Genomic DNA, 15,696 nt, shown 5'->3' with positions numbered 1-15,696 from the left:
AAAAGAAGGGAATTGACTTCCTCAAAGCCCCAGGAGGGGTGAGCTGAGCCCCCACCTTCCAGGCACCCTTTGTTACAAGACGGCAACTCCAAGGGCTGTTTTGCTCATGCAGGCTGCTGGCTCTCTCTGTGCCTGTCTTCTTCCTCCGTCAACGTGCCTCGTTCGGAGGAGTTCCATACCCACGGGACTCTGTCCCTGTCTACCTTTTGAACCTGGAATGCCCCTCTCCTGCTCACCTAAGCAGAGGTGGGGGCAGAGATTCTCTGTCCTGGCCACACACTGCATCTACCTGAATCCTGGGCACTGCATTTAGTGAAAGTTTCTCAGGGTAGATTCTAGTGTGTATTCAGGAAGGGACCGAACACAGAATCCAAAGTCGAGTTGCGAAGGCTGCAAGAGGTGGGTGAGATGCTTCACCTCTCTGAGTCTCCGTTTCCTCATTGGAAACGTGGGGTATAGTCCAGGACCCACACAGCTCGTAGGGATGTTGTAAAGATCACAGAAGGTGAAATTATGGGACAATGCTTTGCAAACACTATCCCTAAGACAGATAATGCACAACCGCCGCACAGAATAGACCAAACCATTGCCTTGGTGGCTCTTTGTAAGTTCAGACCTGCGAGCACCAACATTTAGGTAGAAACTGGTGGCCTTGGGTCTCAGGTGTCACATGATGAACACCCCTAGCAGCCTGTATGGATTATACTATTGGTGACTGCTTTTTCAGCCATGAATTCACCTGCACAGAGCCCTGCCAGGTGTGGGCACATGCTAATTGAGTAGTGGCCACATGGGCAGATGTAAGTTGAGGGAGTGTACCTGGAGCATACAGAAGAGAAGCCATGAATTCTTCCCAGGGCGTGAAGTCCGGGAGGTGACCTTTCATGTCAGCGCCAAAGACAGAGTTTCCATGATATTATGGGTCATGATATTAGGGGTCAATTGTCACCTATGGTATTATCATTAAAAGACCACAGAGGACCTCGCTATTATGGGCCATCATGTGATCAAACATCTCCACTAAGGGACCCATGGAGACTTTGCTGGAACAATAAGGAGGCTTATTATCAAATGGTATCAGTAAGGCCACTAAGTGCTTCAGAAACCACCAAAGATAGGATTCCTTATCTACAATTTGATATTTTGGTTGGGACACTGCAATCTACAATCCAAGACATTGATCAGTCCTTTCTTACCCAGCGCCTTGGACGTGTGATGGTTTGTGCTTGTTCAAAGCTCTTATGGGCCCACTCAGTTGACCTAAGCAACCCTTGGAAAGCCAGGTTATCGTGAGAGCTGATGCAGAGACAAAATGTTTATCTGGGTCACTTAGCTGTGTTTTCCAGGCATCCACTTGTCTCCTTGGGGCCGCAAGGAGACAGCAGAGGTGAAGGAGGCTGAGGTAGGCGGAGGGCCTTTGCATGTGCATGGGGGTGTCTGCCATCTTTCCCAGGAAGACAGGGCACAGACAGCTGTGATGGCTGCAGGGTGGGACCAATCCTGATTTAGTAGGCTTAGCAGCCAGCCCGCCCCTGTCCACCGGCCCTTTTGTGGGCTGGGACTCTTAGTCCTAAAGAGCCTGGAGATCAGGGGAGGAGGGGATTGATTGTAGCTGCCACTTTTGCCACCTGAGGCTCTGGCAGCCTGCAAGCCACCTACAGTGGAAGGAGCCTGCGCTGCTCCTGGGACCAGCCCTGTACTCAGGGGTTACAGCTGGCAGAGGGTGGGATATCCTAGGAAGGCAGGGTGGTGGACAGGCCTCACGCTGACCTCAGCCCAGTGTCCCTTTCTGCATTCTGAGGCTTTTTTTCCTACCCTAAGGATTAACCCTGGCATTGGGCCTGAAGCTGCTTTCCTACATCCACACCCTGGTTCCTGCCCCCAACACATGCCGTTAGAGCAGAGCCCCTCTCTGGACACTGAGGACCGCTTCGGCGAGCCAGGCCACACACGACGACAGCTGTGCACTCACCAGCAGAAGATTGGGCCACGCAGAGCAGCACCAGCAGCACCCCTCTCATCTCTGCCATCCCCGGAGAGGACCACCGCGGGCACCATGGGCAGCTGGGAAGACAGGAGGTTCAGCGGCTCCACATCTTTGCAAGCACACAAGTGTTTCCTCTCCTCCCCAAAGTGGTGACTGCCCCCGGGCCGGCGACCCTGGAAACCAACCTGTCACATCCCTCGGGCTTGGTTCTGTGCAGTAAAGGGGCAGAAAGCAGCCGTCTGGCACTGAATTTCAGCTCGCAGTTTGTCAGATAGCTCCGGGAGAGAAGGCAGCACACTTCTTTACAGTTTTCTTCTCAATCCAGCCTGGACCCCTGGACGTCCTAGAGAGTTAGGTCACTGAAAAGGGTTTGTTTTTGACTCATGGAATTCAACCCTTGCTTTAACTCTGTATCCATAAAATGCTGCTGAAAGAAAAAGAAGAGTAAAATCACAGGGGAAACCTCTGTCTCTGTGTGTGATTTTATCCTTCCACCAAACTCTGCTGGGGTAAGTCACACTGGGATTTCTTTTCACTAGTAACAGCCAGTACTTGTCCATAAGTTGCAGCCCCAGCACGTGACTCATTCATTCACACAACTACCCCAGGAGATGGACCCTCTCATGATCCTCATTTTACAGATTCACACAGTGACTCTCAAAGACATTGAGAAACCAGCCCAAGGTCACACAGCTCCCAAGTTGTGGGACCTGAAATTTGACCTCGGGACTGTCTGAATCCAAGCTCTTGGGTTCTTCACCTCACACCACGCCCCAGGCCAGCACCCTTGCTTCAAAGAGTGCACAATGACGAAAGACACCCAGGTTCACCGTTCTGAGTCACCTTGTTCCCCTCATGACATGGATGTTTCTGGTCCTCAGGATGGTCTTCAGAGTTCTTCCATGAACTGCTCTCACTAAAGAAGAAATGAATTCACTCTGGCGGCCTTACACAGCAAGCTCCACAGAGGAGTTTGTTCTACTACCTCGGGAAGAATGTTCCATTGTGGCATCGTGGTTACCATGGCGCCTCCAAGCAAACGTCTGGATGTGGGACCTCAGGAAGACCTAGGATGAAAAGTCTCTCGTTATCTAACCTAGTCAGGTGCTCTCTGAGTGTGTTTGGGGAGACATCCCTTTTGCTAGATCACAAAGTTCTCACTGGTCGTAGCCATGGTGCGTCTTCGCCCTCAGTACCCGCCCCGTAGCTGCACAAGTTTGTTAGACTGATGGACTGAGGAAGCCCATCACAACTGGGGTAGGTTTGGGGTTTCGGGTTCCTGACAGCATCCTGTATCCCCAGTGTGGTTCTTCAAGGTTCAGCCCAGTAGATTCAAACCAAGCAACAGACCAGCTCTGCCAAGCCATGGAGCCAGTTAGAACCTGTGCTTCAGCCATTATGAGCAACTTTGGTTTCAGCACTAATGCCACAACTCGAGGAAAGTGTTGACGGTACGGGGTAAGATCTAACTCAGTGAGCCACAGGGGCTCACAGGCACCTGGCACCAGAGTGCAGGGGAGATTCACTCCATGGATGCCTGGAGGGAGACAAAATGGCAGGATGAAAGGGGCTGCTGTCTCCTGGCCCTGGTGGTCCCCCGACGCCCTGCATGCCTGCACCGATCACCATTAACCCGACGTGGGGATGACTTCCGCTGGGAGAACAGAATGGGAACAATTTTGGGCAGCGAGAAGAGTAGAAGTTGGTCTTTCCTTTGCTCCACATTGAAGGTCTCGCAGAACTTTCATGTATATTTTCTCATTCACAATCCAGGTCACCAGGACAGGATGAAGGTTAAGCTTTGCAGATAGAACATGGTGGCTCAGAGTGTGGAAGTCCCTTTCCTTGAGTCATAAACCTAGAAGGTGGCAGGGACAGGATCAAAAAAGATCCTTACAACTCCAGGGTGGTGAGCCACCTCCAAGTCTGGGCTTGGCAGTCTGGGTCACATGTTGTCCTTTATAAGGGACTGAAGCAGAAATGGTAAGTGGGGCAAATCCATGGGTTGCTTTTAAGGTACTGTACCCTGAAAGTCAAATTATAATCAATAGTCATAGGGATTGACTAATAACGAACATTTATACCATGTTTCCTGTGTCTACTGATGTAAATTTTAGTGCAAAGTTTAAATTGAAGTCCCATGAAAACTTTAGATCATAAGTTACTCAATTTAAATGGAATATTTGTAAACTTTGTCATTAAATTTATCATTCAGTTTTTTTTGGGGAGAGTTACTAGAGATTGTTGAACCCAAGGGTGCTTTATTGCTGTCCCTTTTTTAATTTTAATTTTTAGCAGGGTCTCACTAAGTTGCTTAGGGCATTGCTAAATTGTTAAGGCTGGCCTTGAACTTAGGATCCTTCTGCCTCAGCCTCCTAAGTCACTGAGATTATAGACATGCATCACCATGCCTGGCACCATTCACTTTCTTACCATTAAATTCTGTGTACCATTAAACTTACAACAGAAGTGCTAGAATACAGTATCATCTTGTACCTACCCAAAAGGTTCCTCCTTTCTCTTTCTCCTGCTCCTGGGAGAGAATGCGTTTCTTATTCCTTTGCTCTCTAATAGGTTTGCATACATGGATATATGCCTAAACTCTTTATTAAGCACATGTACAAGAGTTTCTTTGGGGCAAAGTTCCATGTATCAGTTAGGACCCTTGGTATCTTATTTAAGAAATCCTTTAGTAGCTGAACATTTGAGAGATCAGTTCTACTTTATCTTCTCAAACCTTTCAAGTTCTTCATAGTAAGTCCTCTGCTTCGACATTATTATTATTATTTTTTGAGGTACATGGTGTGGATCCATTTCTCACTACATGCCCAGTTGAGCCAGGATCATTTGTGTCTATAGGTCTTCAATGTGACTCTATCAAAGTTCCACGTGTGCCTGGGTTTATGTCTGAGATCATTCTCCTGTTATATTGGTCATTTGTCTTTTGCCCTGTGCAAATTCTACAAATTTCACACAATCTAAAATATTACAGCCTTGTATAAGTCTTAATATCCTACCTAAATATTTTTCTTTAGCAATATCTTAAATATTCTTGGTTCTTTGTACTTTCATATGTTTTGGAAACAACTTGGCAACTTACACACACATACATACACACACACACACACACGAAACCTTGCTAAGATTTGGATTAGAATTGCATTATATTTGTAGGTCAGTTTGTGGATAGATTAATGTCTTTTCAATATTGAATCTTCTTATTCATAGGCACAAAATATCTTTAAATTAACTAGGTCTCCTTTAAGATTTTTCAATAAAATTTTATGATTTTCCACATAGATCTCATACATCTTTTGATAGAATTGATTCCTAGATATCTTAAACTTTTTGGTTGCAATTAAATGATGTCTTCTCTTATTATTATGCTTTAAAACCATTTTAAATCAATAATAAATATCATATTTAGATTATTTTGGGTTTTGCATGTAAAGAATCATATCACTTGCAAATGATGAAAATTTTGTTTCTTCCCTTTCAATTGTTATGTCTTTCATTTCTTGTCTTATTGCTTTGGCTAAGACCGCCAGTACAAAGCTAAATAGAATTGGCTATTCTATAGAGGGCATTCTTACCACAATCATGGTCAAAGGGAAGGCTTCTAACTCTTCCCCATTTAAAATAATATATGATATAGGTTGTTATGTAGATTTACTCAGTTAAGCTAAGGAATAACCCTTTCACTTTTAGGTTTGATTTTGTTTTGATAAAAAATCTGAGGCTGAATTTTGTCATAACTCTTTGGCATTTATTGAGATAAAGATATGCTTTTTTCTTCTTTGTTAATGTAATTAATGAAGTTTATGGACTTTCTCAAATTAAACCACTCTTGAATTTCAGAGATTGTTTTCTCTTTTTAAACACTATTACTCATCAGTGTTTCAGTAGGATTTTTGGCAAGCATCTTTATGAGTTTGATTGGCCCAGAATTTTCCTTTCTTGTACTCTTCTCTGTTAAACTGGTCTCATGGAATTAGATAGGGAGACAGAAATGACCTGTTCACTGAAATTTTGCAGAACTTATTTGACAACTCTCTAGGTCTGGTATTTGCTTTGTGTGGAGAATTTTTAACTGTGACTCATTTTTTTTTAGTTCCTTCTGGATTACAGAGACTATTTGTTCTTTATCTCTAGTTCCTTTTAAGAACTTTAGTTTTGGTATACTGTGACTTCACTATAAGTTGAAGCATGAATTCCTTTTCATTTATTTTGTTTAGGATATAGCATGTTTCCTAGATTTGTGTATTTATATTTTCTTATAGGTTCTGGTTGTTTTCTTTTCAAATATTGCCTCTTCTTCAGGTCCCCTATTTTTTATTTCTAGGGTTCCAAATAGATATATGTTAGACTTTCTCATTTTATCCTTCATATCTCTTATCATTGTTTTCATATTTTTATCACTCTGTGTCATGATCTGGGTGATTATTGTGGTATAATTTCCAGTGTATGTATTCTCTTTTCATCTATGTCTAATTTTCTGTCCAACCACCTTCTGGAGGTTTGTTTTGTTTTTTAATTTAACAAGGTAACTTTTTCTTCTTTTTATTTCTAAAAGATTCATTTTTAAAGCCTGTTTATTTCTGATTGTGTTTCCTGGGGTCTTACGTTTGTTATTACATCCTTCATCAAACACTTCATATGTGCATCTATCTGTTCTATCTTTGGTTTCTGACAGTTCCAAAGTCAGCTCTTTGAGAGGTGGAGGGATTCTAAATCGGGTTTTTTGGTTGGTCTGCTACCTGGCACACAAAAGTGGCTTGTCTTCCCTTGTATCTTCATAATTGCTAGTTTTTTATTCTTGCTCCACATGGGTGCCCTAGGGGTCTAAAGTGAATACACTTTCTTCCAGAGAGAATTTGCTCCTGCTTCTGCTGTCCCCAGAGAGTACCACTCAGCAGGGCCTGTGGCTGGCTTCCGGGCTCTGCACTGGTTACAGCTGGTCACAGCTGTGCTGCTGAGAACCCCTGCCCTAAGGCACCCCTTCCTCTCCCAGCTGGCTGCAGCTCTGAGCTCAGCTCACTTTTCTTGGGGTCTTCTCCTGAGATTTGTGCGATTGAAGATAACTCAAAGGGGTGTCCCCTGTACTGTGTTGCATGAGAGACCTTCTTAGGCCACCCGGTCTGCAGCGATGCTCCAAGTCAAGAGGGGCTGAGCTTTACAATAGACCACGTGGTAGAAGCTGGACTAGTGGCTTCCCAGTTGAGTGAAGTGTCACTTCAGGTCGCCTCAGACTTCCTGTTTGCACCTTTGGGTTTGGTGTTGCTACTGTTTGGTTTTATGCATTCCGGTTTCTGGCTGCTTTACTTGAAGCCATCGTACCCTTGGATTCACATATTCCAGTATGAATGAATCATGCTTGAGCTCCAGTCACTCTTTCTGAGTTACAGCGTTTATGTTTCCATTTTTTGTCACTGTACGCTTTACAGAACCTCTTTAGCCTTCTCATTTGTGTGTGTGTGTGTGTGTGTGTGTGTGTGTGTGTGTGTAGGGGCTATAATGCCACACAGGACTGATATGCTTCTTGCTTCACCATGTGACCTCTCCCTCTCACATGTGCTCCTGTCATGATGCCATGCACCGTGATGTGAGGCCACCTGGCAGGGACCCCCTCACCAGAGTCCATGCCATGACTTTCAGCTTCCAAAACTGTGAGCCAAATAAACCTTTTTGCAAGTTACCCAGCCTCCGGTATTTTGTTATAGCAATGGAGGACAGGCTAATACACAAGATAAACACACAAAAAAACAGCATTACTGGGTACCTACAACCCAGCATATAAACTAGACTAGAGCATCACCATGTCATCCATTTGAACTTCCCAGTCATATTCCTCCTCCTTCCCAGTAAGGGGGGCCCCATGTTTGTTTGTTTGTTTTTCCACCCAGTCAAATATGCAAAAATGCTTTATTGTTATTTAAACAAAATTACATTATTTTAATAAAATATAAGTTCCCTAGTACAAGCAGTCCTACACAAATGTTTTATTTATTCCAGGTTGATGTAGGCCAGCCTCACTAACTCTCAACCAAGTTGGACCTGACCTTGGGCCACTGCCTGTTCACCACATGCACAGGAAGAGGTCAGGTACACATTCACAGTGTTTCAAAGTGACAGGGTCACATCTACAAATAGTGGTCACTTGATCCCAGCATTACCTGTAGTTTTATAGGAAAAAATTGGAAACAACCCAAATGTTCATTAATAGGGCATTGATTTAATAAGCAATAGTACTATGAAATGCCACCCACTCATGAGGGCGATATAACTATTATAGATACTGAAAGCCGATGGGGCAAGACTGAGTACACCTGATTCTACATTTACAAAATAAACACTAATACCATGTCGAAAGAGAAAACCGGATAAACTACTGACCCTGATTTTCTAGAGGTAGAATGAAAGATTGAAATTAGCCTGGTGGAAGGGCACACCTATAATCCCAGCAACTTGGGAGGCTGAGGCAGGAGGATGGAAAGTTCAGAGACAGCCTCAGCAATGTAACCAGGCCTTCCGCAACTTAGCAAGACCCCTTCTCAAAATAAAAAAAAGCGGGGGCTGAGAATGTAGCTCAGTGGTAAATCTCCCCTAGATTCAATTCCCAGTACCAAAATAAAAAATAAAATTACGATAAAATTTTTATTTTTGGTATTGTTTGAACTATAAAGTCAATTTATAATTGGGGAAAATGCTAGTTTTTAAAAGTAAGGCACTGTTTTAAGTGTATAAATTCTCACTACTGATTCTTTAAATGAAGTGGAGAAAAACTAAATATTATTTCTTTACTCAATATCTGCAAGAAAACCAATAAATAGTCTAGAAATAAAGATAAGATTTTTGGCCAAAAAAAAAAATTTTTTTAAAAGAATTTACAGGGAATAAAAAAGCATTTTTCCCTCAGATGAATAGTCCTAAATTGAAAACTATTTCAAAGATTTCACTTAAAGATTTCCACTCCCTAATCCAGGTCCCTAATTGTCACTTGTCCTTCATTGATCAAAATATCCCTGATGTCATCTGTAGATCTTAGAGCATTCAACTCTTGGAGCTGCCTTTTCCAACTAAGGGCAATTAGTGGACCTAAGGTAGGTTTTCACTTGCCAGTTATTTCATGAACAGCACAGAGAAAACTCAAACTATAGTATGCAATCTAACATCCATCACCTGCTTTTGTCACTTTAGACATAAAATTATTATACTTTCAATGTTGGAAGCAATTCCCACTAAGTTATGAATGGCCCTTTGGGGTTTACTTATAAATACACAAACTTTTATCAAAAGCAAAGAGTTCTTCAAAAAAGCCCAAAACACTTTTGAGGGAACTCTGTTCATTGATTCCTCTCTGGGAAGGTGTCTGAAGTAAAGAGATCCATTTCCAGTCCCAGAGAGCTAGGTCTTTGGGAAATGGTGCCCAACCATCTGGTATCCCTCTTTACTCTGGGTGACGTTGATAAAAGGAAATAAAGTGATTGGCTGGAATCACAAATACTTGGTATCCACACTGCAGCTCTGAGCTCTCCAGTGCTTTGCCCAGAGCAGTCGTGACATTCCACTAAGCTGCACCCTTCCCCTCTGAGCCTGAACTACCTCCTTGGAATGCTGCTCAGAACAGGCATCACTACCGATCCGTCAGAGTTGTTTCATAAGGAAAAACCCTCTGTCATCTCTGGGCCACAAGAATAAAATCAATAGCCTCACTTTCCCCTCCAAAGAGAAGACATATTTATTCGGCAGCCCCATCCTTTAAAACAAGGTTATTTCATGCCAATAGCCTAAATCAAATATTAATTTCTAAGTTAAACATTTTAAGTTACTAGAAAAGAATGAAAATGCTTATGTTATGATTGCTGGTTTAATCGAAGTAGCATAATGAATGAATGCTTGCACAAGAGGGTATCTGGTTATTTTGTATATACTATCCAGTAGATTGAAATTTGTGGTAAAGGGGATTTTTTTGGTTTTGTTTTCTGAGACAATATGCAAGTATTTTATTATGTGAACTCAACACAGTCTGACAAACGCATACATGGCAGAGAAAACAAAGCAAAACAGAATTTGATTGTAAGGAAGAGATGGTTAGAGTTGCCTGTGGAAGGGGAAGCACATGAGCCATCTTGTTTATCTGCGTTCTCCCCTGAGATTGTGGACCTCAGGAAGATGGATTCCTCCCCACCGTGGACAACCAGGCTGCCCAAATGAGAATGGATTGTAGTTAAGAGATCAGAGCCCCCAGTTAAATAAGCAGGCACTACGTAGGGCTTTCAACTTATTTCATCTGTAGCCCTTGGCCTTGGAGTAAGTTTCCCAGTCAGGCTTCTGTGGAATGAGACCAAGACATCAGTTGGAGAAGGAAACCCAGTGTCTTAGTCAGCATTTTTGCTTCTGTGACTAAAGGATCTGACCAGCACAATCGTAAAGGAGGAAAAGTTCATTTGAGGGCTCATGGTTTCAGAGGTCTCAATCCACAGACAGCTGCTCCTTGGGGTTCAAGGTGAGGCAGAACATCATGGTGGAAGAGTGTGGTGGAGGGAAGCAGCTCACATGATCAGAAAACAGAATGAGAGACTCCACTCTCCAGATAGAAAATATATACCCCAAAGTCATGCCCCGCAACAAACCGCTTCCTCCAGGCGGATTCCACTTGCCTCCAGTTACCACTCAGTTAATCCCATCAGTAATTGATTAGGTTAAGACTATGACCCAATCATTTCTCCTCCAAACCTTCTTACATTGTCTCACACATGAGCTTTTGGGGGACACCACATCTAAACTGTAACACTCAGGAAACAAGGGAAATGAAAAAAGGCAGAGAGGTAAAGGAAGGGAAAAGGTAAAAAAAAGGCAAGATGGAAAGAGGGTAAGCAAATAATTCAAGACTCAGAAAACCTTTTCTGTTAAGGGCCAGTGTCTTGGTCAGCTTCATGTAACCATAGTAAAATACATGAGGCAGTCAACTCACAAAGAAAAATAGTTTATTTAGCTTATGGTTCTGAAGATTTAAGTCCAAGATCAGGTGGTCCCATGGATTTGGGCAGAGTACATGTAGGAATAAGTGCTCACATCTTCAACCAGAAAAAAGAGAGGGACCAAGAGACTGGGGTTCCATACTCTGTTTCAAGGGCATGCCCCAGTGACCTCAGGATCTCCCACTAGATCTCACCTCTTAAAGGTTCACTTCCAAGATTACCACCCTGGGAACTAAGCCTTTATACCACACAGACCCTTGGGGGACACTACCCATATTCAAACCATAGTAACCAGGTAGGAAATATTTTAGGCTTTGCAGGAGCAAACATTGAAGATATTATATAGGTATTTATATAACAAAAGAAAAAAACAAATTTCCAAAAATTTTGATTGACAAATGATTGTCAAATAGGATTATGTTGCTGTTATTAAGACAGGTCTACTGAGAAGAATGAAATTCTTTTTAGAAGATCGTATTTCAGCTGGGTGAAGCATCGGAGTCCTCAGGACAGCCTCATGGGGGAGAAGCAGAACAAACCAATCAGGCAGCTTCCAGGGGCAGGAGCCTCAGAAGTCCTAGGAAGGAGAAGGTGCTGTGGAAGGCACGCGGGTCCTGCGGTCACTGGAGAGCGCCTGCTGGATGAGGGTCAAGGGACTACCAGGCAAAAGAAGCAATGCTGGGTGCCCCACGCCCATCCCTTCCTCTCCTCCGCTCAGTGAAAACCAATCCCACTGGGCCTTGCAGGAAGAGGCGGCAGCTGGATTTGTCCCACTGCCTATAGTTTGCCCTTCCCGGGTTTAAGTCATTATGGAGATAAATGGGGGAAGAAAGCATTCCCCAGGGATAATGGAGTCCACATAAGGACCGGTTCCTGATCTGGCCACACCATGGAGTGCCCATTGTTCCCATTCATTTTGTTGAAACCGTTGCAACCTGTAGGGACTGGGAAATCCACACACTGTGATTGGTAAACAAGGTGACAGCTGCTGACTCTGGAGAAGAGGGACCAGAAGTAGTCTCACAAAAATCCTGGAGGAGAAAAAGGCATACTAACTTTTTCATAAGCCACTTATTTTTATTTCATTATTTTGTAGCTTGGTATTTTTTTTTTTTAATTGAGCTAAAATTCACACAACATGTTAAGTACCCATTTTAAAGCCACTTTAAAGTATAAATGCATTTCTGGGGTTTTTAGGGTGTTCAATGTTGGGTAATTGTCACCACCATCAAATCCCAGCAGAACATTTGTCTCACCTCAAACAGAAACCCTGGACCCCTTAGGTTGTCACTCCCTGTTCCTCCACCTTCCCCTCACCCTCATAAACACTAATCTGCTTTGCACCTGAGTCTTATGCTGTCTGGCCTTTGATGTTTGGTTCCTTTGATCTAGCATGATGATTTCAAGGTTCATCCACACAGGAACATGTATCAATGTTTCCTACCTTGAGTAATACTGCATTGCACGGATATGCCACGTTTTGTTTATCCATTCATCAGTTGCCTGAACATTTGGATTGTTTCAGCTTTTTGGCAACTATTAATAACATTACTCTTTATGTAACATTCATGTTATTCTATGTTTCATCCTACTTGGAGTTCGCTGTGCTTCTTAGATGTGTGGATAAATGGTTTTTATAAATGGTTTTTATAAATGGATAAATGGTTTTTATCCACACATGGGGGATTTTTCGACCCTTATCAAAAAATATTCCTGCCCCTTCCTTTCTCTTCTTTTCTCTCATTTTACATATGTGTGATATGCTTAATGGTATCCTGCAAGTCTCTTGGTCTCTGTTCATTTACCTTTGTTGGTTTTAGTAATCTTGGTTGACAAAGTTTTACATTTGCTGATTTCTTTTTCTGCTTATTCAAATCCGTTACTGAGGGGTTGGGGCTGGGGCTGGGGCTCAGTGGCAGAGCGCTTGCCTAGTTCTTGTGAGGCACTAGGTTCAATTCTTAGCACCACATTAAAAATAAATAAATAAACAAATAAAATAAAGGCATGCTGTCCATCTACAACTACAAAATAAAAAATTTAAAAACAAAAAAACCCCAAATCCATTACTGAAATCCTCTATTGGATTTTTGTTTCAGTTATTGTGTTTTTCAGAATTTCTATTTGGTTTCTTTATATATCTTCCATCCTTTATTGATTCTTTGTTTCTAGATTCCCAGGGCTTTTCAAAGCCTTTATTCCATAAAAAATTTAATTCCCCAGATTTTTTTTCCAAGCTTGTGATCAATTTTTTCCCCTCAACTGTTACCCACTGCTCAGGTAGCTACAGCAGACAGGTTAGCCTTGTAACTGGAGAGCCACCCAGCACTGGAAGGATTCTGAGTTCGATGAGTGTAGCAAGACAAGGAAAATAATAGGAATTGCTATAGTTGTGTGTTATGTAGTGATAATAAGTTGTATTTGGTATTTGCCTGAACTTGTAAAATTAAAATCATAAAACGTAGCAGATGCCTTGTCAACTTGTTACACACTTGCTATATGGAGCAAGTATGGTGGGTGTGTGGCAGGTTGATAAGGCACCTCCTGCCCAATACTCCTGACCAATGTCAACATGAACCTTTATCTATGAGACCAGAACATGACTAGACTAAAAATCACCACTTAAGCCCCTGGACTTTTGGAGCAAATGATCAGCAACACTGCAACCAGAGAACTCCACATCATTCTGTCACTTGACTTCCCTGGTTGCTGTCCACATCTTCACTAATTGCTGATGGACTGTTGTTACTGAGCCTGGATAACTAATCACCACTCCAGCGACGGCGACTCCTATCCCGAACACCCAACCCCTGACTCATTGGACAATCCGAGGACATCTGTGGACATCCGAGGAGCTGAGAGAGGCTATGGTTGACAAGAATTCCCTTGGTCTTGCTGACTGACCTCTTGGCTAAGAGATGTTGCATTGAGTAAGTTCATGGGGATTGGACTCTAGGTGAATAAGAGGGTGAATCTTTAATGTATTTGTTACCTGCTATTATTAGGAATGTTAAGTTGACTTGCTATTATTGGGAATGTTAAATTGAGTGTGTATTGCATGAATAAAATCCACTTGTTGGAACTAAACTCGATTCCTCTCTTACTCACTGCTCATGACAATGAGATAAATTACGCCCTTTAAGCTGATCCTCCATGGAAACACCGGACAGGTCAAAACCATCAACCACAATTCTTCATGAATCAGGTCCTTCCTCTACCCTCCAAAAGAGGCCATAGACTCCAGATAGGGGCTGTTTTCTTCAGGGCCCTGCTAAGCTGGTAAGCAGGGGATGGGACCAGACAGTTAAGACATGCAAAAAACTCCCTGTTCTTTGACTCAGCTGGATTTTCTTTATTAAGCATTCCCCTGGTTGCATTTGGCTTTTGTTAGTTTCCAGAATTTTAAATAAACTTGGTTCTGATCATGTTTGCCAGTTCTTTCATTGATTTTATGGAGGGGCAGACTTTTGGAGCTTCCCACTCTACTATTTTTAGTAATCTGCTGTATTTGTAAAATGTATTTGTAATTCGCAAAATGAATAGTAACATAAAACTTATCAGTTGACATTTTTGAAGTGTACAGCTCTGTGGCACTGAGTACATTCATGTCGTCATGCGACCATCCCCAATGTTCATCTCCAGAACCCCTTCATCCTTACAGAGTGGAATTCCTTACCTATTAAACAACCCCACATGGCCCCCTCTTCCAGCCCCTGGCAACCCCACTTTATTTTCTGTTTCTAGGAATTCGACTATTCTTCCTTCTTCCTGTAAGTAGAATCTTATAATATTTGTCCTTTGGTGTCTGACATTTCATTTGGCATATTGCCTTTACTATCCCTCAAAATTATAGCATGTGTTGGAATTTCATTCCTTTGTAAAACTGCATAATATATCACTTTATAGAAATACCGTGTTGTCTACATTCATTCATGGTTGTACATTTGGGCCATTTCCACCTTTTGACTACCCCAAATAATGTTGTTAGGTAGTAACTAGTGATGAAGAGCAAAATGTGAACCAATAAAAGCAGGATCATCAGGGTTTTTTGAAATTGCCTTTCATGAACAATCAAGTAACTTGAAGAATATCAACTAACCCTGAGAATAAGCACATAGAAACAAAGGGAGTTAATTAAGAAGTCCGTCAAGAAAGAAAAATCAATGGGACTAACTCCTGGCAGGGTCCACTGAGGTCATTGTAAAGTTGGGATTTAAGGCCACAGGATTCTCCTTGTATTTCAGAAGAGAAAAGTCCTCAGCAGCACAGGCACACTAAGGTAAATTCTGTCCAGTCACTCACCCCAATACCCACAATAACATACAATTGACTTGCAGATGTCATGGCCACCATGACAGTTCTGGAGAAGACCAACTAGGGTCAAAAATTCCCCCACCCCATGTGAAGGAGGAGTGGAATTTTATCAATCAGTGTAAACATCTGATTGATAGAGATGGCAGGAAGTGGAACACAATTCTCCTGGCAAACATCAAACAGCAATATATCGGTAAGCAACATTGTTTCCCTTGTCATTCTCTGCTTTGAGATGGATTTCTCCCCGCCCCCTCTTCTCTCCTCTCATGCTTTTTTGGTTGAGCCTGACATTACTTTCACTCAACTAAAGTTCTCTTATTTGACTTTTTGTGTCTGAATTGAAACGTTCTTCGGTTGGGAGACAAGAAACGCGGTTTGGAGCCTCAGCTCCCCACCCTTCTTTGACAATGCTGCTGT

At 42.5% G+C, this 15,696-nt stretch overlaps 1 protein-coding gene across 3 annotated transcripts in view; it reads right to left on the bottom strand.

Moving 5' to 3' along the window:
- Positions 1-15,696, bottom strand: part of PRSS54 (serine protease 54) — a 57,304-nt gene that overhangs the window by 18,607 nt on the left and 23,001 nt on the right. For all 3 annotated transcript variants that reach the window (XM_079117253.1, XM_079117254.1, XM_079117255.1), the window contains 3 exons: positions 2,831-3,054; positions 2,173-2,411; positions 1,973-2,064 (listed from right to left, as the gene is read on the bottom strand). In XM_079117253.1, the coding sequence (XP_078973379.1) occupies positions 1,973-2,030 (58 nt within the window). In that variant the 5' untranslated portion in view covers positions 2,031-2,064; positions 2,173-2,411; positions 2,831-3,054. The remainder of the gene's footprint in view (positions 1-1,972; positions 2,065-2,172; positions 2,412-2,830; positions 3,055-15,696) is intronic.

The sequence above is a fragment of the Sciurus vulgaris genome (genome assembly GCF_902686455.1).
Source record: "Sciurus vulgaris genome assembly, chromosome: 17".
NCBI classification, from domain to species: domain Eukaryota; kingdom Metazoa; phylum Chordata; class Mammalia; order Rodentia; family Sciuridae; genus Sciurus; species Sciurus vulgaris.
This window is presented reverse-complemented; position numbering and strand designations above follow the sequence as displayed.